At 33.2% G+C, this 21,893-nt stretch overlaps 3 protein-coding genes across 7 annotated transcripts; all 3 read left to right on the top strand.

Moving 5' to 3' along the window:
* Positions 1–9,563: 9,563 nt before the first annotated feature.
* On the top strand, positions 9,564–13,806 carry LOC104790330 (uncharacterized protein At2g33490). 2 transcript variants are annotated; one of them, XM_087455819.1, is made up of 11 exons: positions 9,564–10,472; positions 10,820–10,892; positions 10,994–11,065; positions 11,155–11,216; positions 11,299–11,367; positions 11,455–11,483; positions 11,572–11,773; positions 11,870–12,124; positions 12,205–12,258; positions 12,359–13,262; positions 13,484–13,806. In XM_087455819.1, the coding sequence occupies exons 1-11, from the start codon at positions 10,353–10,355 to the stop codon at positions 13,489–13,491; spliced, it is 1,848 nt and encodes a 615-aa protein (XP_087311945.1). In that variant the 5' UTR covers positions 9,564–10,352; the 3' UTR covers positions 13,492–13,806. The 2 variants fall into 2 exon arrangements, with proteins under 2 accessions (XP_087311945.1, XP_010514360.1); XM_010516058.2 differs by having other exon boundaries at positions 9,779–10,472; positions 13,500–13,806.
* Positions 13,807–14,055: 249 nt separating this feature from the next.
* On the top strand, positions 14,056–16,761 carry LOC104790329 (putative inactive shikimate kinase like 1, chloroplastic). Its single transcript, XM_010516056.3, has 10 exons — positions 14,056–14,660; positions 14,925–14,965; positions 15,067–15,121; positions 15,216–15,288; positions 15,629–15,716; positions 15,880–15,962; positions 16,064–16,163; positions 16,256–16,334; positions 16,425–16,489; positions 16,590–16,761. The coding sequence occupies exons 1-10, from the start codon at positions 14,462–14,464 to the stop codon at positions 16,656–16,658; spliced, it is 852 nt and encodes a 283-aa protein (XP_010514358.2). The 5' UTR covers positions 14,056–14,461; the 3' UTR covers positions 16,659–16,761.
* Positions 16,762–17,048: 287 nt separating this feature from the next.
* Positions 17,049–21,871, top strand: LOC104790327 (uncharacterized). Of its 4 annotated transcripts, none has more exons than XM_010516055.3 (6): positions 17,049–17,626; positions 18,344–19,843; positions 20,161–20,409; positions 20,706–20,786; positions 21,073–21,498; positions 21,612–21,871. In XM_010516055.3, exons 2-6 carry the CDS (start codon positions 18,692–18,694, stop codon positions 21,666–21,668), a joined length of 1,965 nt encoding a protein of 654 aa, XP_010514357.2. In that variant the 5' UTR covers positions 17,049–17,626; positions 18,344–18,691; the 3' UTR covers positions 21,669–21,871. The 4 variants fall into 4 exon arrangements, with proteins under 4 accessions (XP_010514357.2, XP_010514356.2, XP_087311942.1 ...); XM_010516054.3 differs by having other exon boundaries at positions 17,092–17,626; positions 20,158–20,409; XM_087455816.1 differs by having other exon boundaries at positions 17,269–17,433; positions 20,158–20,409.
* Positions 21,872–21,893: the final 22 nt, after the last annotated feature.

Here is a 21,893-nt window from a genome sequence, read left to right as displayed (position 1 = left end):
CTATCTGTTGCGTGTCAATACCCAAACATCTCTTCTTTTCAATCAGAATTGGGTGAAAATTCCGGATGCAGGAAGCAAGGAATTAATCCTGAATTTGATGATGCTTCGATTACGGTCGATGTATATGCACAAGAGCGACACTGAATCATTGTCTTCTCGTTCTCGTTGTCTCTAGTTCATCCTTTAAGAATGATCTGATGAGCACTGCTATTTTGGGGCGTTGGAAATATGTTCTTCATTATTTCATCTTTGGTACGTGTCTACAATCTCTTAGAATCTTCCATTTAGATTTAGACTTCTCCAACTTGAGAAATGGAGTTCAAGTTAAGATATGGAATCCAAAAGTGAGTGATTATGATTATTGGGTGTACATATTTGGATTTTGTTGGTTTGAGATGTTGAGATTACATTTGGATGTGGTAATATATTGGCGAGAATATTTCATCGGTATTAATCGTATTGTGTGGTTGAGCAAAGCACTTACGATACTTAAATGGGAATCTATCAACACGAGAGGATCAAGCACTTGGGACATGTTGAAGAGAAGTACAAAGACGTCTACATATTTCATAAAGACCGTGGTACGGAAGCTTTGGTGCCACTATGTCTACAATCCAGAATTAGATTTGGGCACATCGGGTTTAATGTTACGTTTTGTGAAAAGAAGTGTCAGCCAAAAGTTGCTGGATACAATTCGTAACAAAGAGAAATCAAATATGAATTTGGATAATAACAGATCTTCAGATCGGTTAGCGAGTAAGGCTACTCTAGAAAGCATCGTCAAAATCTATTCTGCTGTACTTTTCTTAGTGTATGACACATACCTCTGCGTATGTAATAACAGTGTTACAGTAATTCTGTATGTCTTTGTAATAACTCTTTGATTTAAATGAAATTTGTTTTTTGATAAAAAAAAAAGTTACTAACTCACCAAATCGTGACACGTGACAATTTTAAAAATTACTAACTTATAAGATAGTGACAAGTATCAATTTTACACAAATTTCTATTAAAAAAAATCTCTAAAAAGATCAAGAAATAAAAAAAAAATAGCTATTAACATGATCATGACACGTGTGACATATACTGATGAGATGTTGACACATGTCAAAAAATAACATTAAATCTAAATCAAAACAATAAAACTACAATGTTTTTCACCAGAGCAAAACACTTCAGCTTTTGTATTGAAGCATAGAGTGACACATCAATTAAAATAAATATCCAATGAAATTATAACAAATAATACAACTAAGCTTTTTTTTTACCTAGGTGGACAAAGGAACTAAACGAGGAGAAACGAAGAAATAAAGACGAGACAAGAGGGTATTTTACTCACGCGAGAGTTACTTGGTGGAGAACCAGAAAACAGTGAAAGTGAAATTGCAATCTCATTCAATAGTTTTCTCAATCTCTTTGTTCCAGATTCAATTTTGTCAGCTCTATTGATTGAGAACTGTTCTATACAAAGTTAGACTAGAGATAATATATTTTTCTCTAAAGTTTTGTTATCATTGTTTTGAAGATTTCCATAATCGATTTCTAAATCTACTCTATGTGAGTTTGTTGCAGGTGAAGATGATAATTCCAGCAGTGAAGACCGGTTTGTTCGTTGGGTTGAACAAAGGACATGTCGTCACTAGACGTGAGCTAGCTTCTCAACCCAATTCTCGCAAGGGGGCATTAATCTAACTCCCCTTCTGATTACAAAGTTGATTGCTTTTTAGAAATTGTTAATCTTATTCTTCTTCCTATCGGTCAATTTCCGCTTTTTAGATAATCTTCTTCTTCCTATTAATCTCAATACTTTTGGGAATTTTCGATTGTTTGATTTAGGGACCCAATTCACAGTCCGATTTTTGGGTAGTTTTATGATTCTGGTTTTGGTTTTGATTTTGTGATTCTAGGTGACTCTAATGGAGTGGAAATTTTGAAGAAATCCATGTCCTTAGATCGTAAGACGTTGTATAAGTCTAGCATTTCCAAGGATTCAGTTAATAAGAGCTTTAAAAGGAAAAACATGTCTGGGGATGATGGTTATCGGTTGAAGCAGGACAAGAAGAGCATGAAGTTTTTTCTCTAAGTAGCTTTAAGAAGGTCGATAGCGAAAAACGAGAAAATTCTGGATAAGACATGCAGTGGCACCATCATATTGTACAATTTGGAGGACTCCAAGCTGGGGTTGGACGAGAAATTATGTGACAGTAGTGGACTTCAATGGAATTATGTGTGCTTATTCTATTCGTTCTTGATTTGATTAGTTGGTCTGTACTTTTTTTCATCTATAATTGGCTTATTTTTAGGAAACTTTGGGATGCTTTGATCGGAGATGCCCTACATTCTTTTAAGCAAAAGCATATTGCTTGAGCATGCGCCTTCTCCCAGGTATATAAACAACTTCTTTGCTTGTTTAACAGTTTTCTAGACAGAAGATTCATTAGTTTATGTTGTACTGGTCTTGCTGTATATGTATCCGTTCATTGTTCTTTTGTTATGCTTAAAGGAAATGTATTATGTAAGAATCATGTAAGGTATGTGTCTAACATGGTTTTCTCTTCAGGATACGTAATTTCTAATCACAAGAGGATTTGAGATAATTCTTCGTGTTTTCGACTTGAATCGCAAGTCTTTCTTCTCTTGAACATGCTTTGGGTTGTGAGGACTGGTAAAATCTGCACTACGCGGCAGGTTGGTTTTTTAAATTTATCTTTTTGTTATATTTTTTTTGTTTTGTTTTATTCAATTTCATTAATTAGTATAAATTGTTTGGAGTCAAGTTTCATAAAATTTTGATAATTTCAATGATAATTTTGTGGTTATTTTGTTATTATTATTTACATCATAATATGATACTTGAGTTTTTGAATGTTTGTCTTCCTTGTTTGGTGTTATTTGGTTTATGTAGTTGATGGATTGATGTTATTTCATGGGTGAATGACAAGAAAACACAAATAATATTTTAGTTTATGATTTTATAAGAAAAAATGCAGCAAAAAATAATTAAAAAAATGAAAAACTAAAAACCAAAATATTATCAACAAACACTGATAAAATCTATATTAAAAATGCAATTTAAATTTCATTTGAATATACTTTTATTTTTCAAATACACATTTAATTTTATTGCTGCTTTTATGAAAACTGAACATTTTGGATTCACTGTATTTACATCCAAAATCTTCAGTATTGTTTTAGACTTTTGGTAACAGAAGAATATCATTTTGAAGTAAAAAAAAAACAAAACTTATTTTTTAAGGTAATAAAATGAAAATATATTCAGAAACGAAATATATCAAATCAAAAACTCAATCTAATAAGAAATAAAACAACAAAATTAGTATTGAAATTATCAAAAACTTATGAAACTTAATTCCAAACAACATATATTAAATTATAAAATAAAATAAAAAACCAATCCGCCGCGTAGCGCGGGTTTCAACCTAGTCTACATAAAATTTACATGTTTATGTCTTTAAAAATTCCTAAATCAAAAAGAAAAATTAACAAAACTAATTTATTTTCTATTGTATGCTAATTATATTATACATTTTTTTCTCAATTAGATTTTGACATGTATAAAAAAAAAATAATTCATTAAGCATTAAACATGTATATTATTATTAATCAATAAATAGTGAATAACAAATTTAAAAAGAATAGCATAAGTTATGTCAAAAGAATTCTTATTTTTGAAACGTAATAGGACATCTAATTAAGAAAATAACATTATATCTACATAAAAATTATGTTTGTGAAGTAATCTTACTGCAGTGGTCATTGGTAACTCCAATTGTATAATATCACATGAGGGATCGAGTCCCGCTATCTAGGAATGTACGGATTTGGCTAATGAACCGGCCTGTTGTAGCTCAAATGTTGACCAAAAAAAATACTCCCTCCGTTTCATAATATAGGATGCTTAGAGAAGTATTTTTGTTTCATAATATAGGATGTTTCCAATTTTCTATGCAACTTTTAGATTAAATTTATATTTTATACTATGCAGTTTTAATTCTGATTGGTTAAACTTTTTAAAAGTAACTATTTCTTAATATGCGTGTTTTAACTAAAACATCATATATTTTGAAACGGAGGGAGTATTATTTGTTTATATCAAAAGCTTTGATCTTTGATTTTTATTTCCGATATAATTTTGTCGATCTATTGTGTGGTCTTTGATTCTTGAGGGTTCTTTAGTGGAAGTTATCGGATGCAATGAAATGGAGTCGAAGTATATAAATCCCGCTAATTTAATCGATGATGGAGACACTAATGGAGGTTCCAAAAGTGATTTTACGGTTAGTAGCATTATAAGTTTAGAAGATTAGTCGGTGATTGATGTTTCTAGTCAAAATCTAGAGTTTACTCTTCTGCATAATGTTGATGATTCTGGTATTGAAACAAGAGATGCTTGATCGAGTAATTGAGAAGCGATTTTCAAATTTGGGAAGTTGGAATGGTAAACCGTTTTAAAATTGGTTTCAAGCTGGATTTATGTGGTTTTCTATCGAATTTGGTTCGTAAACCGTTTAAACCCAGGTATATGGAGAAATATATGAGAACTTTTGATTCAGGTAGAAATAAGTTTAGAATTTACGATTCGAGAATATTCGAGACGAGGTCATAGTTTTAAGTAGTTTTGGTATAATGTGATACACTTCTGAGGAGTAAATAGGTCGTCGATCCTTAACTTGATTATGACATATGTCATGTTTTGGATTGTTTATAAAATGTCTATTTTGTTTATTTGAATTATCTAAGACTTATATATATATATATATATATTATCGTGATTATAATTTTTAAATTTTTATTTTTATTATGTTATATTAACTTTTTTCTCAGTTTCTCAAATTTTGTTAGGTTGATCATAAATTCATTGTAATAGAGTACATAACTTTCACCAGTTGTTCATACAAAATATCTCATGGTTAAAAAAATTATGTCACAAAACAATTTTAGTAATTTAAAGAACTATAATTATGCCAAAATGAAAATAAAGCAATATAAAATTTGTTTAATTTGATCATAATATTTTTTATAGGTGGTGATAAAGCAATATAAAATTTGTTTAATTTGATCATACTTTAACAATAAAATAATTTTGTAAGATCATAATTTTAATGATAAAAGATAAAGTAAAATTGTACATGCTTACTAATTAGATGTTGCTTTGATGAACTCTTTTCATGTAAAATATTTTGTGTAACGTTTTAAAAATTTGACAATAATAATACTCATAATGATGAATATTTGGCAAAAGTTTTGGTGGGATATAATTTAGCTTTAAATTATTGTAATAATTGTTATAATATATTAAAAATATATAAATTTAAATAAGTGTACGAAGGTAAATACAAATATGATTTTATTTTCTAACTAAAATTATTTATATATTTAATTCAGGAAATAATTTTTTTATATTTTTAAAAATTTGTTTAATATTTAGGATTTATTTTTTCAACAAATTTTAAACATGCACATCGTGTGGACCCTTATCTAGTATTATATAATTCTACAATTTTATATACAAGTTTAGCAGTTATCTATCTTAAACTAATTTTTTATTAAACAAATTAAATATCACAAAACTATGTATGTTGTAGACCTAGTTTTCCACATCTAAAATTTGTCGGATTCAAAGATCTTTATTTTCGTCTTTAACTTAAATGATTTTACATGACTGCTTCACGAGATATGTTCTATAAATCTTTTTAAGAGTTTCAGTGATTTATCAATATGTTGACGGGTTTTTTGGCGGGATCTTATCATCTCTGAATTCTTCCTAATCCTCAATATAGAGTGTAGAGTAAGGAAGCTATATCGAGTGTAGATTACGGAAGCTATTCTCAATATTCTTCCTAATCCTCAATATTCTTCCTAATTCTCGATAGAGAGTGTAGAATACGGAAGCTATGTAAATTGTTGATTCCTAATCCTCAATAAAGCACAAAAGCTATATATATATATATAGGTGTCAAAAATTAAAAATATGAGAGCATACTGAATTATAAAAAAATGAAAAATATTCGCATTATCGGGTGAATATCTAGTTTCATACATAAGAAAAAAGATTAAAGAGTGAAAAAAAAAACTAAGGTTATTACTTTTAATCATGGGCAAAATCCTAAAACTAGCAATAAGCATACTAGTTTAATATTTGTATTTAAAACCGATTATATGCTTTATTTTCTGGTTTGTCCACCAACATATTTTTTGATATTTTAATTAACTCAAGGACATTCTTAATGCAACTAAAAATACTATAGTTTTTTTTTTTTTGAAATTCAAAAGAAACAATTAATCAGTTGTCATAAACAAATAGTATTATGTGAAGTGACTTTAGCGCAGTGGGCAATGGTAAGTCCTTAATGCACAAGGCACCATCACATCCGGGATCGAGTCCCATTCCTTACGAATGTAGGAATTTGGCAAATGGGTCGGCCTGTTGTGGTCCATTGGTTGACAAAAAAAAGTATTATCCATAAGAAAAAGGTTGCACTATACCATTGAGTATTATATATCTCGATTAGGTTTATAAATAACAATATAGGGTTTATGTTTTATAGGTAAACAATATTATTTGTCGATTACGATTTGTAAAAGAGAATGTAGGAATTAGATTCTACAATTAAACGAGATTGTATGTCAGTTTGAGTTTATCAATGAGGATGTAGGCTTTAGATTATACAATTAAACGAGATTATATATCGATTTAGATTATAAAAAAGGATCACTTAAATTTTACAATTAAATAAAGTTATATATCAGTTTAGGTTTATAAAAGAGGATTAGAGTTTAAATTTTATAATAAAACGAATTTATACATTGGTTTGGATTTATTAAGGAGAATTAATATTTAGATTTTACAATTAAACGGATTATGTGTCGGTCTGGGCTGGGTTTAACTAAATTATTATTTTTGTTAATATTTTCAAAAATATTTAATTTTGTTTGTTTAATTTGTAAGTTATATTTAAATGTAATATGACATGGTGTAATTTTTTTGATTACAAGAAAAATGAGTGAATAAAAGGGTTCACTCTAACCCACATATTGTTCTTGCTTTTATTAGGTGGCAAATTATGATTGACTAAGGGGGGAACCCACAAATTTTCCTTGACTTAAATAGCATAGAGTATAACAAAAAATAATACCCAAATCATTTAATTACCATATGATATGATAATTTTATAACAAATTCATACTTGCTAATATTTCTAAGAAAAAATCTATTTAGTATTTTTACAATAATTTACAAAATTAAATGGATTATTAGAAGTTTGCTTATATAAAGTTCACATTTTTATATACAATTTTAGCAGTTTCTCTTTTAAAAGCAACTAAGTTTTGAACACACGCTACATGTGGGTTTATTTGATATATTTTGGTGAAAACTATATATGATTGATGACAGTTATGAAATATTAAATTATAGAAAACTTTAAGTTACTATTAAGGTAAAAATTTTATTTCAGATACACAAATTTTAAAATATATAAAAATTAGTTGTGCTAAAATCAAATCAGATCAAAAGAATCATGGATTTAACTAGACGTCTAGGTGAGATGGATCAGACATTCGAACTGGTGATGTTGCATATACTAAACCATTTCTTTAACCACCAGACAAACGAAACATTTTTAGAATAACGAATTAATCTCGTTTTCTCATATTTAATTGACAGCCACCATCTATGTCTTTGTGTTTTTTTTTTCCACTGTTTTCTTACTCTTCATATTTTTTCTTTTCATTTTCATTGTCAAATTTCATGATAATTGTCATCATTACTTTTAACGTCCAGTTCTTTGTTATACTCTTCTTCTTCATATTTTTCGTCAGCTTACTCACATTCTTCTACTGAATAATCATTTAAAACCATTTTTTAAACTACAACATAACTTGTTAACCCATCAAACTCCAAAACCAAAATCATTGCCTCTTTTTTCGTAAAATTTCATGGATCAGCATAGTCACCACATGCACTCAATTATTGATACTTTCACCAATATACTTACCTGGTTTTAGATCCACATTTATTGAAACTTCTCGAACCAAAATCTTTAATACTTCAAAATTGCAAATTACTTGCAGAGAATTTATTGAAATAATATCAAATCACCTATAAAGTCATACACAAAAACATGTTTTACAACACAAGTGATGTAAAACACAAAGAGAGATAAATAAGATATATTCAAAATATTCAAAATATTAAAACATCAAATATATAATAATTAATAATACTTAAATTTTTATTTTTTAATAGAGTTTAAATATTTATAATATTTTAAAATTTTTATGTAGTTCAAATATTTATAACATTCAAATATTTTTAGAGTTAACTATTAATGATACTTAAAAACTTTTGATACAGTTTAAATATTTATATATTTTAAACTTTCTATGCGGATATTTATCATATTTTTAAATATTTTATAAATTTTAAATATTTATAATATTTGAACCTTTTAAAAGATACAATAATTATCATATTTTTTAAAAATTTAATTTTTAAGTTTGGACGTATGATAAATTAAACTTCCTGCTCATTCGTAGTTGGAAACATTTTAGTATTATTTATAATGGTTCTCAACCATTGTCTAAAATTTTCTAGCCGATGTGGGACGTTGTACATACACTTATTTATATGTATTTTAATATAGAAATTTTACATAATTTTAGAAATGTTAAATATTGAGATGTCTGATATCAATTGGTCGTTTTTTAAATGTTAATATAGAAAATTCTGGAACTTTTTAAAAAAATGTTAATTAGTGACATGTCGAATCCCGATAGGTTGTTTAAAATCCTATGTGGACAGCCTTAGAAACTTATAGCTGGTACTTTTATTTAATATAGATTTTTTATATCATAAAACCACATATGTTGTAAAACCTAGTTTTCCACATCTAAATTTCGTCGGTTTCAGAGATCTTTATTTTCATCTTTAACTTAAATGAGTTTACACGACTCTTTCACGAGATATGTTCTATAAGTCTTTTTAAAAGTTTCCGTGATTTGTCAGTATGTTGACGGATTCTTTGGCGGAAAGTACTTTATCATCTTTGGATTTTTCCTAATCCTCAATATAAAGTGTAGAGTACGAAAGCTATGTAAATGGATTCTTTCTAATCCTCGATATAGAGTGTAAAACACGGAAGCTATGTAAAAAGCAAGCGTTAAAGATGTAAACTACCGAAACATGTTTAACGCAAATATAAAAGACATAAGCTTCTGAAAAACATGTAAATGGATTCGTTCTAATCCTCGATATAGAGTGTAAAACACGGAAGCTATGTAAAAAGGAAAGCGTTAAAGATGTAAACTACCGAAACATGTTTAACGCATATATAAAAGACACGAAAGCTTCCTAAAAAACATGTAAATGGATTCTTCCTAATCTTCTGTATAGAGTATAAAACACGGAATCTATGTAAAAAGAAAGCGTTAAAGATGTAATCTACTGAAACATATTTAACGCATATATACAAAACACGGAAACTTCCTAAAAAACATGTAAATGGATTCTTCTTAATCCTCGATATAGAGTGTAAAATAAAAGTTTTTAAAGATGTAAACTACCAAAACATGTTTAACACATAAAAAAAGATCAAAGAATGTAAAACTAATGATTATTATTTTTAATCATGGGTAAAATCCTAAAACTAGCAACAAGCATACTGGTTTGATATTTGTATCTAAAACAGATGATTAGATGCTTTGAATTAACTCAAGGGGATAGTATATTAAATATCTGAATGCAATTTAAAATAGTACCATTGTATAGTTTTTGTGTGTGTGTGTGTTTTAGATTCAATAGAAACAATTAATAACTTGTCAAAAAAAAGGGAAGAGATGTTTGACCCTCCCACTGGCGGTCAAACCCAAATAATGATAATCACTTTCTTTCCCTGTCATCAATCTTTGAACTTTGACTCTTCCTTAATATCCGTTACGATTTCGACACGTGTCTTTTCATCTCTCCTTGTATAAATCCAACCAGAGGTTTAACGCCGTTGGATCATAATATCTTTGCTGTTTATCTCTCTGGGTTTCCGTCTCCGTCTCTCTCTGTTTCCGATCTGTTTTTTTTTTTGACCAAAAGCTTTTATTTTTCTTCTTCTTCTTCTTCATTCAATGTCGTTGAACATATCTGAGGATACTTGAGTCTCACTCTTCTCTGTTTCTTCTCCGACTCAATTCAATCATCTCTTCTCTGTTTCTTCTCCGACTCAATTCAATCATCTCTTCTCAATTTGCTTTTGGAAATTTCGATCCGAAGCTTTCTTGTTAATTTTGACTGAGGGGATTGCTTGAATTAGGGTTTTTGATTTGATCTCATTCTAAAGATGAAAGCTTCGATTGAGAAGTTAAAGAGGTTTACATCGCATTCGCATAAGGTCGATGCAAAGGATAAAGGAGAGATTGTGTCTACAACACAAATCGACGAACTCGCTCGAGCCGGGAAGGTAAACAATTAACTAAACTTCATTAAATTTCGAAAAATTATTGTAATTTAATGTTCTCACGGACTTGGGTTTTTTTATTTTTTGCTGAAATCGACGAGATTTTAGTAGGGTTTATGATTGTGGTTTAGTCTAGTTTTTAGGAAATTTTTCTGATGTTCGATCGAGTTTCTGATTCTGAGAGTGATGAACAAATTTAGAAACTTTTTTTTTTTTTTTCAATTGGTAGCAAATCTGATCACTTACATGAGATTTAGTGCTAGGGAAGCAGTTACTGAATTTGACTTTTAACTGTATTGGAAATTTCCAAATTCGTTTGAGTGGTAACATTAGTCTTTTGGGATTCTTAGGATATGCAAGACATGCGAGACTGTTACGATAGACTACTCTCTGCAGCTGCTGCCACGGCAAATAGCGCTTATGGTAAAGAAAACATGCAATTGTCTTGTCATATGGGAAATGCAATTAGGTTACTGAAGATAAAACATTCTTACGCTTTGTTGTTATACTTTGGTGGATTTTAGAGTTCTCTGAGTCATTGGGAGAGATGGGTTCTTGTTTGGAGCAAATCGCGCCTGATAATGACGAAGAAAGCAGTAAGCGATTGAGATCTAGCCACTTACAGAATTTTACTTTACTGTGTATATACTGTAGTGTAACATTGTTTTTTCTTTTTCTTGTGTAGGTAGAATCTTGTTTATGTTAGGTAAAGTTCAGTCTGAGCTGCAGAGACTTCTTGATACATATGTAAGTTGTTTGTTGCAAACATGAATTCGGCAAATGCTCTCTGGAAAAAAAAACTTACTTGGTCATGGTTCTTGTTCTTCAGCGTAGTCATATATTTAAAACTATTACAACCCCATCAGAGGCGCTTCTCAAGGACCTCAGAACTGTTGAGGTATACCATAATTTGCTACTCTTGTATTCAAGGAATGCTTTTACTGTTTTTTTTTCCACTCATCTTTTGATCTTCATATATGAGCAGGATATGAAGCAACAATGCGACGAGAAGAGGTTTGTTAATTTTCTACTACTGAAGTTTTCATTTTATAGTTTGGTTAAAAGTTTTACTTCAACAACTTCTTTACCTGTAAACTCTCAGGAATGTGTTTGAAATGTCGCTAGTGAAAGATAAAGGAAGACCTAAAAGCAGTAAAGGAGAGAGACATATTCCTCCTGACTCTCGACCTGCCTACAGTGAGTTTCATGACGAAGCAACAATGTGCATTTTTCGATTGAAATCTCTTAAAGAAGGACAAGCTCGTAGTTTCCTTACACAAGCAGTCCGTCACCACACTGCTCAGGTAAAGCTTGTGTTTCAATTTCGTCGATATATTGCTCATTGAGCCTTGGTGTCCGTCGTATGTGTTTCTGAATTTCTTTCTTATAATTCTTTGTAGATGCGTTTGTTCCACACTGGACTGAAATCGCTAGAGGCAGTTGAGCGTCATGTAAAAGTTGCTGCAGAGAAACAACACATTGATTGTGATCTATATGTTCATGGGAATGATGTGGAAGCTAGCGAGGATGATGATGATGATGATGATGATGACGGCCGATATATGAACAGAGAAGGAGAACTGAGTTTTGATTACAGAACAAATGAGCAGAAGATCGAAGCTGCTTCTCTCTCTACACCATGGGGCTCAATGAAGGTAAGTTGATTGTGACGGTAAAATGTTACATACACACATCACCTAAAAAATTGTTCTTATCCTCTTCTCATTTTATCTAGGTGGATGATACAGACCTCTCATTTCCTCGCCCTTCTGTAACAAGACCAGCAGCGGTATGTTTTTTCAATATATGTGTACCAAATGCTCTCAACTGCAATTAATTGGGTTGATGAGAGACCAGTGTGATAAGTATTTTACTTCTCTCTTGCACAGGTAAATGCTGATCATAGAGAAGAGTATCCAGTTTCAACCCGCGATAAGTATTTGAGCAGCCATTCGGCTCCGTTGTTCCCAGAAAAGAAACCTGATTTATCAGAGAGGTTGAGACAGGTGAATCCATCTTTTAATGCCTACGTATTACCAACACCAAACGATACAAGGTACTCGAAACCAGCTTCCCAAGCTTTAAATCCGAGGCCAGCAAACCACAGTACCGGAAACATATGGCATTCATCTCCATTAGAGCCGATAAAAAGCGGGAAAGATGGGAAAGACATGGAAAACAACAGCGTATACGGCCGCCTCCCTCGTCATTCTACAACAGACACGCATCATTATCAGCAGCAAGCAGCAGGACGACATGCATTTTCAGGACCCCTGAAACCGTCCTCAACAAAACCCGTCACCACCGCGGACAATTACTCAGGCATGTATTGTCCTCTGCCGACTCCTCCACTACTCAAACCTCATCCTCATCCGTCATCTTCTCCAAAAGTCTCCCCTACCGCTTCACCTCCTCCTGGTTCTTCCCCGAGGCTGAATGCGCTTCACGAGCTTCCAAGACCCCCAGGCCACTTTGCACCACCGCCAAGACGAGCAAAATCCCCGAGTCTGGTTGGTCACTCGGCGCCTCTAACCGCATGGAACCAAGAAAGAAACACTGTAACTGTTGCTGCTCCATCTTCCACCAACATTGTGGCCTCGCCGCTTCCAGTACCTCCGTTGATTGTCCCCAGAAGTTACTCTATACCTTCAAGAAACCAGAGAGCTGTTTCTCAACGGCCGGTCGAAAGGAGCGATGATAGAGTAGCAGTAGCGTCCCCGCCGTTAACACCAATGAGCCTGTCTCGGCCACTTCCTCAAGCTACGGGAGTTGCGCAGACCAGTCAAATCAGAGGTAAAATCAATTGTTTCCATCTCACTTTATATGTTTACATGAAAGTAATCTTATAGAACAAATATAAAGCATGCTCAGTTTTCCATAAGACGCAAATGATAAGTTCTTGTTTGGCGTATAGGTTGACATTTGAAAACTATACACGCAAAACAAGTTTAAATGTATTAGTTTTGTAAAAAGGATTTTTTTTGTTTGCTGTGGATTTATTGAAACCTCCTTAGGTTATTAATAATGCAGGAGTAGGAAAGCTGATCGAAAGATAAAGCTGCTGCCTCGTCTGCGTCGCTGGTTGTACAAATTCAGAGATCTTCACAAGTGAATATAGAGAAGAAGTCGGTTATATGTATTATTTTTTAGTTGGTCAATCTCGTTTTTTTTTTCTTTTTCTTTTCTAGGTTTCTTTTTCATTTCTAGGTTTCTTTTTACCCATTGTAAATCTGAAGCCTTTGTTTTTTTAATCCATTTTCCTTTTCCAATCCTTTTAAAAAATATTAGCTGAACTATTTCTGTTGATAATAAAATGGAAGAATAGCACTTACACCTACTTTGGGAGTTTAAGTTTGCAAGTAGACAAACTTTTGAGATAAGATATACTTGTGTGAAGATTTTTGTATGGAGAAATTCATTTCAGACAATTATACCCTTACCATCGTGATATGTGTGCGCACTAAACATATGAGATTGTATTGTTTTTTTACCATTGGATTTAAGTTAAATAATTCTAATCTTACGGCTGAGGAAGATTGTGTCATTGTGTGGATAATAACAACAGATAAATCTTTTTATCATTTTTGTCTCTTTTTTTTTCCTCTACGTTTTTTTTGTTTTCTCTCTCTTTTATTTTTTTTTGTTGTAACATTTTAGTTGGTTAGTTATTATCAAAAAATTTATCTGCTCATTTATATACAATAGATTATGATTATATTTTTTTTTACATTTTAAGATGTATATTGCTATATTTCTTTTGAATTAGTATATTATACACTATTAATTTTTAGTTGAACATTTGTTCACTAATAAGTGGATACCCAATTACAATACGTTGTGTTTAGACAAACCAAACGAACCGGACATCCCAAACAAACCGGACAAACCAAAAATATGGTATTATCACGTTGAGTTGAGTTGAGTTGCGTGGCGGATATCTTGGGAGGGACTAGAGAAGGAGCTAAAGAGACCGACCAATATCGTCGTTGTCAATGGAGATCTCGGCGTCTGCTTCTCTAACTTCCTCTGGACTAGTCCCTCGTCTTCTTCCCTTGCTCTATCCTCATGCTCCGACTACTTCCTGCAAGCCGTTGCTGTCTTCTTCTTCTTCCTCTATTGGACTCATTTCTTCTCACAGACGTATTATTATAGCTCCGTCTCTGTGTCTCGCCGATCAATCTGCCTTCACCGGTTAGTTTTCAAACCTTAATTGTGGTATTTTTTAGGAGATGCCTCTAAGTCTACCGAAACCGTTAGTTTCTTTCAATTGCATATGTGTGTGAACAAAGTGTTCGACGATATGTCTGATGCTGTGAATTATTTTAAATTGTGGTGTTCTTTGCCCTGATTCTTTCTTAGATTGATGCAATGAGTAATGGCTGCTCGAGAAACGAAGTAATGAGAGTTAATTTATCTTTTCGATTTACTTTTTTTTTTTTTTTTTTTTTTGCATAGGGGTCAGTGTTGTTGATTCGGATCCCATAGATACTGTGAAGGTGAGAGTTTTCATAAGAACTATCTTACATATGTTACTAGATTTACTTCCTGTATACTTCAAAACGACCTTTGCTCTTAACCATTTCCATATGAAACTCAGAGGAAAGCTATGGACATATCCCCTGCACTCAAAGGAGCTTCGATATTTCTGGTTGGTAAGGCTGGCTTGGCTAGGCCCCAATAATTTAACTAACTGTGTACTTCACATGGACAGACACTGATATTGTGAGCTTTGACACTCTGGATTAGGGATTAATAACCCCATTAAAGCAAACGCGGGGAAGCTTTTGGCTGAGGCGTTACGATATTACTACTTTGATAGGTAAAGCACTCATAAGTTCATCATATCAGAACCTCAGTTCTGCTTCTATTGTTTTTTTAGAACCCGTATAGTTGTTGAGAGTTTCCAGAATCTCTGACATTCTCATTGTTACTTATATGTACTTATCTTTGTTTAAATACGTATAGTGACTTACTTGCGGAATCTAGTTTCTTAGCTTTATCCGAGCATTAGTGTTAAGCTCGAAGCTTTTTGTTTTGGTCCTTTACTTCCTTAGCACAGGGTTGCCACTTTATTCTTCTTCTCCTCTTGATAGTTTCACATTGAATGATCTCGAGTCCTTTCACATTACCCTAACTTCTAGTTTACTTTTATTGTGTAGTGATAATTTGATCACAGAGGCGGCTGGTGGAAATTTGTCTGCTCATGCTTTAAAGGAAGCTGATGAGAAGGCTTTTCAAGAATCAGAGGTAAATTCATTACTTTGATCTGCATTTTTCAATCGTACAAATGCATCCCTTGTCTAGTTTCTGATCGAGGATTGATCTCGGTTACAAGATACTGAGTCAAAACCAATCTGAATACCCACATAATTGTTTCTGACGATGATGACTCTCTAATATGTTTCTGCAGACTGAAGTGCTGAAGCAGCTATCATCTATGGGCCGGCTTGTAGTTTGCGCTGGAGATGGTGCGGTACAGAGCTTGAAAAATCTGTATGTTCTGTATAAGTTGCACTAGTGTTTATCTCTAGCAGTTGGTGCTTTTGGAAGACATACACACGCTGCTTAAATCTTGTCTGTTCTCATTTGAACAGTTCACTTCTAAGACACGGAATCTCCATATGGATTGATGTTCCTCTGTATATCGCTGCTAAAGGGGATGATGATTCATTCAACTCGGAATCTTCTCGTGAGGTTTTACTTCTTTCTTTGAACTGAACTGCTTAAACTTACTAGTATGTTATTACAGAGAAACTAACTTATATGATGGATGAATAACGGCACAGTTGTTTGACACACTAAAAGCGAGTTACGAAAAATCAAGAAAGGGTTACGAAACAGCAGATGCATCCATTTCCCTTGACAGTAAGGATCTATCAATCATATAAGTCAAATAATATTCTTGACAATTTTCATTGTATGACTGATTGATTCTGTATTGTTACTTGGAAACAGAAATAGCCACAAAGCTGGAATTTGAAGACTTGGAAGCGGTAACATCTGAAGACATTGCTTTGGAGGTAAGTCTCAAGTTGTCTTTCATTTTTTTTTTTCCCCCATTATGGCTTTTATGATGACAAATGTGAAAAGTTTTACGAACAATGGTGAATGGTTCATCAGATTCTGAAAGAAATCGAGAAGTTGACGAGAGTGAAGAAAATGATGGAAGAAGCTTCACGACCTTTCTAGGTCGATCATACTCTCTCACTCATATGATTTATCTTGTATGTAATGTATATCGTCTCGACATTAATGTAGAGCTTTTTTGCATAAAATTTAGTGTTTTCAGCTTTTTTTTTTTTTTTTTTTTTAATACCTTTATTTCATATACTACTCTCCAACTAGTAAAAGGAAACTAAAACTGCAGTGACATGTGTTGTACAAGAGACAAGAGGCTCAGCTTTGGGTGGAGGAGAAGAATCATTTATCATCAAATCAATGATCATCATCTGTCTGTCGTCTTCTCTCTCACGTGAGATCGATCACGTGCTGGGCTTAATCTATTTGATCCACTAGTTTGTGGGCCTTGATTTTATGGCCCACTAAGGGATAAGACTTGGAAGAAAAAAAACAGTGAAAGGGCACCAAAAGAAAAATCATCCCAATTCCCAACAGCTTTCTTGTCTCTCTCGTCATTAAAGAAAAAAAAAACAAATGATGTTTTCTCCATTTTTACAGTTCGTTGGAGTTATTATTATTAACGGAAACGGTAAAAAAAAAAGACAATAAAAACTGTAAGGTTTTATAGATTAATTAATGATTTTAATTAAATAATGTATTGAAAAGTATACGAAATTTCATGTTTTTGTTACATAAAAGAGTTTTGATAAAATTGAAAAAATGTTTAATTAAGAAAAAAAAAAAAAGAGCGATGTTAATGGCGATGATGAATTTTATTGGGATTTGTTTTTTTTTTCCTTTTGTTTATAAACAGAAGTAAGAGAGATAAGGGAAGAAGAGAGAGGTACCTCTTTGCTTCTTTCTTTCTTTCTCTCATCCCTTTTTAAGAATCTCTCTCTTACCTTTTCTTCTTCTTCGTTTGATTCTAATTTTGGATCCCAGACCAGGAGGGTTTATATACATATATTTGTGTGAAATGATTCAGATTTTGGACTTGGTTCGTCTGAAAATGTTTTGTTGAACGGATTGCTTCACCGGTGCGTCTTCTAACGGGGGTTTTTATCTGCCGTTCTTCGTGTTTTTTTATTTTTTATTTTATTTTATTTTATTTTATTATCGGTTTTGTGAGTTTTACCATGTTTGTTGTCTATGATGATTGATGAGCAGCTGCTGTGTTTTCTTCGGATTTGATGGTTTCTCTTTTTTCTTTTTTCTTTTTTTTTCTGAGTATTCGTTGATCAGATTGATTTAATCACAAGCTTATTTCGTGTGGTCTTCGGTTCATTTCGTTTGTGAAGTGCATGTTTTTGTGATCTTGGATCATTGATATGTTTGATCACTTCGTTTGTTTCTTTAGGAAATTTTTGTAGGAGTGTTACGAAGATTTTGTAGGAGTGTTCGATCATTTTTTTTTTTTTTTTTTTTTTTTTTTTATATATATTTTGCTCAAATCTTGCAGACGTGTGTGCTTTCTAAGCTTTATAATTATGAGAATATTAGTTTACTGCTTCCGAGTTCCTGATTTTGTTGGAATAGCTTGTACAGTGGTATTGTTTGATCTCTTCTTATATGTTTGATTGTTTCTTTATTATTTTTAACTGGAATCAGTCATATCTTCGTTTGACCATTCCTGATAAACACTTCTGCCCATTTTGTGTGTTCTATTGAGTCTAGCAGAGCAACTTCGGGTGTTATGTGCTTACTGTGTTGAGAATATGTAACTGATTTAGCTTTCTCTGTATTATTTGTTTCAGGAAAAGGGTAACTGCAATGAACTCTGTACCTGTTACCCTCACATTTTATGTAGCTTCAGCAGACTGCTCTGCCATAAACCAATGTCGGATTAATGTTAATTGTTTGGTTTCTTGTATGCGGGTCTCTAGTCAAGCAATGCATGACTTGTGGATGCCTGTGACTGATACATAGTTCTAGATTTTTTATTTTATTTATTCTTCTGCTAGAGATAGAGAGAGGTAGTCTGTATTGTTAGGATTTGGTGGTTTGTAGTCGGAGTTTCTAGACAAGTAGGGATTTGGAAACTGACATCTCTCAAGTGACCATAACCTCCCTTTTTACTTGAAAATTTCCTTTGAGCATTGGTTATGGGTTTGCCACAGACTGCTTCAAGTGAACAATCCCAGGAAGCTTTGTCTGCTCCTAGTTGTAGCCTTTCACAAAGTCTGCCTGTGTACGCTACTTCCCATGATTCAGATGGCATTAACAGTGGAAGTGAAGAAGGTATCTGCTCTTCCATTGGAGAATTTGATAGAAAAACATCACTGGAGCCTTTGGAGTTCACAGATGATTCGTGTAGGTTCCATGGCACTCGTGTTGTTACCTCATCAAGTGCTCATGGATCGACTAGTTATGCTGCCAATAAGGTTAGTTCGAGTCTAATTGGAGCTAGAAGGATAGTTGGTTTTGCATCAAGCGAAGTTAGCTCGCTGGACAACAAACCAACGAGTGTCGATGTTGATCACTCTCTATCATCCACTGGTGGAGTTACAGGAGTAGAAATTGGTGGAGCGTTAGTCAGGAAACGAGTACTCTCCCCCCTGAATACTCTCTTCCCTGTAAAATTCAGAGGTGACCTGCTTGATATCAGCTGTGGTAACCACCAACAAATTACTTATTCTGGTCAGTCTAATGGATTCTGCAACTCTGTCGCATTAGATCACAGAAAGGCTAATGCCCCTAGTATGTTACATCTCTCTACCACTCCTACGACCACAACCTCATCTAGTTGCTGGGATCGGAAGAATGCCTCAAACAGTGGTAGACTCTCGTCCATGGTCTTCACTGATGGTCCATTGCTTGACTCTGTAAACCTCCGCCGACCCACCAAAGGTGAGGTTTGCTTATATTCACCACAATATGAAACGTATGGCATGTCCAATAAGCCCTTACCTTGTGATAAGGAGATATCTGTCTCTCCGCCGCTTTGTATGTCACCACTTGGTCCGAAGTTTTCTGAGAGAATAAAAGCTGTAACAAGTGGCCAAAATGGGAAGATACTGGAAGATTTAAGGAATATTAGTGAAGAAGCAGAATTAAGAATTGATCATAGATTATTTGATGATGCATATGCCGTTAGGAGAACGTTTTCAATGGAGAGAAGTACTGAATCAGCTCCGGCATCTCCATGTAAAAGGTTCGTTAGAAGCTTGAGTGGACGCCCCATTCAGAGGTCATTAGTTGGTTCTTTTGAGGAGTCACTATTGACAGGAAGATTGTCATGCGGGCCAACAAATCAGGTTTTCATCTTCAACGTTGATGCTTTGATAACTCACTTTATAGGTCATTAGAAAGTCACATTCTTTAACTAGTGTTCGTCCCCATTTCATGAAAGAAATATGTGTAACCTTAGAAATTGAGGATTGGTAAAACTGGCTCATAGCAGACGACTGTCTATTGATTTAATCTTATATATGCAACAACTGAAAGGAAGAAATCGTTATAACCATCCTGGTTATGCAAAAGCTATAACCTCAGATGTAAAAAAAAAGTTTTCTTTTGCTTTCTGTTTTGTAATTTAGATTAGTGACTTCTGTCTGCTTTTTATGTACAGAAGATTGACGGTTTTCTTGCCGTTCTTAGTATTGCTGGGGGAAACATCTCTCCAAAATCACAGAAGCTTCCATTCTCAGTAACTAGTGTTGGTGATGATTGCTTCTTGCTATACTATGCCTCCATAGATCTCGCTGGAGGATCTATATTGAACAAATTCTGGGGCCAGAAAATGAAAACAAGTCAAGTGAACTCTGATGGTCAGAGTTCGAAGAGCCAACTGCGGATCCCTATGAAGGGCCGGATTCAACTGGTATCCCCTATCTCTCTTTTTTTTTTCTTTTGCATTTTGCACTGATGCTATTGGATTATAAAGATATGGCTAAAAACTTATTTGATGGTTGCAGTAGATTGTAACCGTACTTTTCTTGTGTAATTAATTTGGAAAGACCAAATAGCGGTTTAACAGCTACTACTCTCCCTGAATTCCAAATAGCCAAGTGCTTATGAAGATAATAGGCTAAGTTACTATGTTTGTCAGTGTTGCTAATAGGTAGTTCTGAAAAGCTCTAAAATATTCACTCATATGATTGAACTGCTCCTATGCAGGTTCTTAGTAACCCTGAGAAAACACCTCTTCACACCTTCCTCTGTAACTATGACTTGACTGATATGCCAGCTGGTACAAAGGTAATATAGAACATAACGATATCAACCTTTTTTTATTTATTTCTTTTCATTTTAGGCAGAGGAAATGATATTGTGTTCAAGAACTAAAAACATTAGGGAGTGATAGAGTGTAACTGCCATAGTCAGAAGAGTAATTGTTAAGCTTCTAGGAAGGCATAAGGTCTCAAGCAAAACATGGAAGTCACTGTTTTCATTTTCCACTCATTGCTTCCCCTTTTAAACTCATCAGTGCATGTTTTGCTGTAATGATACGTCAGAAGTTTTTTGAATATTTCGTATTATGCAGACGTTCTTGCGCCAAAAGGTTACTCTGGGATCATCAAATCCAACTAGTGAAGCAACAGAGGAGAACGCTAAAAAAGCCAAAAGCTTGGTAAATGAAAACTCTAGATATAGGGACAAAAAGAGTTGTGAAGGATCTGATTTAGTAGATGCAGTGGAAGGAGATGGGAAATTTGATGAGTTACATGAAAGTGAAAAAAGCTGTATAAAGTTGTCCAAAGAATGTAATGGTGGTTCTGGTGCTCTACGCTACGCTCTTCATCTGAGATTTCTTTGCCCATTACCAAAGAAAGCTTCAAAGAAATCTGATGAAACCGAAACTACAGGACAAAATAAAAACTTGAATTCAGATGGGAAGAGGAGATTCTATCTGTACAATGATTTGAGAGTTGTGTTTCCTCAACGCCACACAGATTCTGATGAAGGAAAGGTACGTACGAGATTTGTGTTTTTGAGTCTTGAACTTTGTTTTGCAAATAGCTAAATCTAGTTGAGTCTTATCGTAAGTGATACAAAACACCATTACTTGTCTCTGTGTTGCAGTTGAATGTGGAGTACCATTATCCAGAAAACCCAAGATACTTCGACATCACCGACTGAGAACTTAACTGGTTCGGTTGCATGGTTACATAAGCTTTATGGTTTTCTTGTCCAAGAAGGAAGAAATCAATGGACTTCTTTGTACATACAAATTTAGTTACAATGGCTCTGACCCACTTTGTACAGTTACCATTTCGGGGTTTTCGTTTACAAGAACAAAAAAAAGAATATGGAAAACTGAATAAGAAAAAGTTATATTAAAAGTTGCTATAGATTACTGAAGCT

The sequence above is a fragment of the Camelina sativa genome, chromosome 6 (genome assembly GCF_030686135.1).
Source record: "Camelina sativa cultivar CO46 ecotype springtype chromosome 6, ASM3068613v1".
NCBI lineage: Eukaryota > Viridiplantae > Streptophyta > Magnoliopsida > Brassicales > Brassicaceae > Camelina > Camelina sativa.
This window is presented reverse-complemented; position numbering and strand designations above follow the sequence as displayed.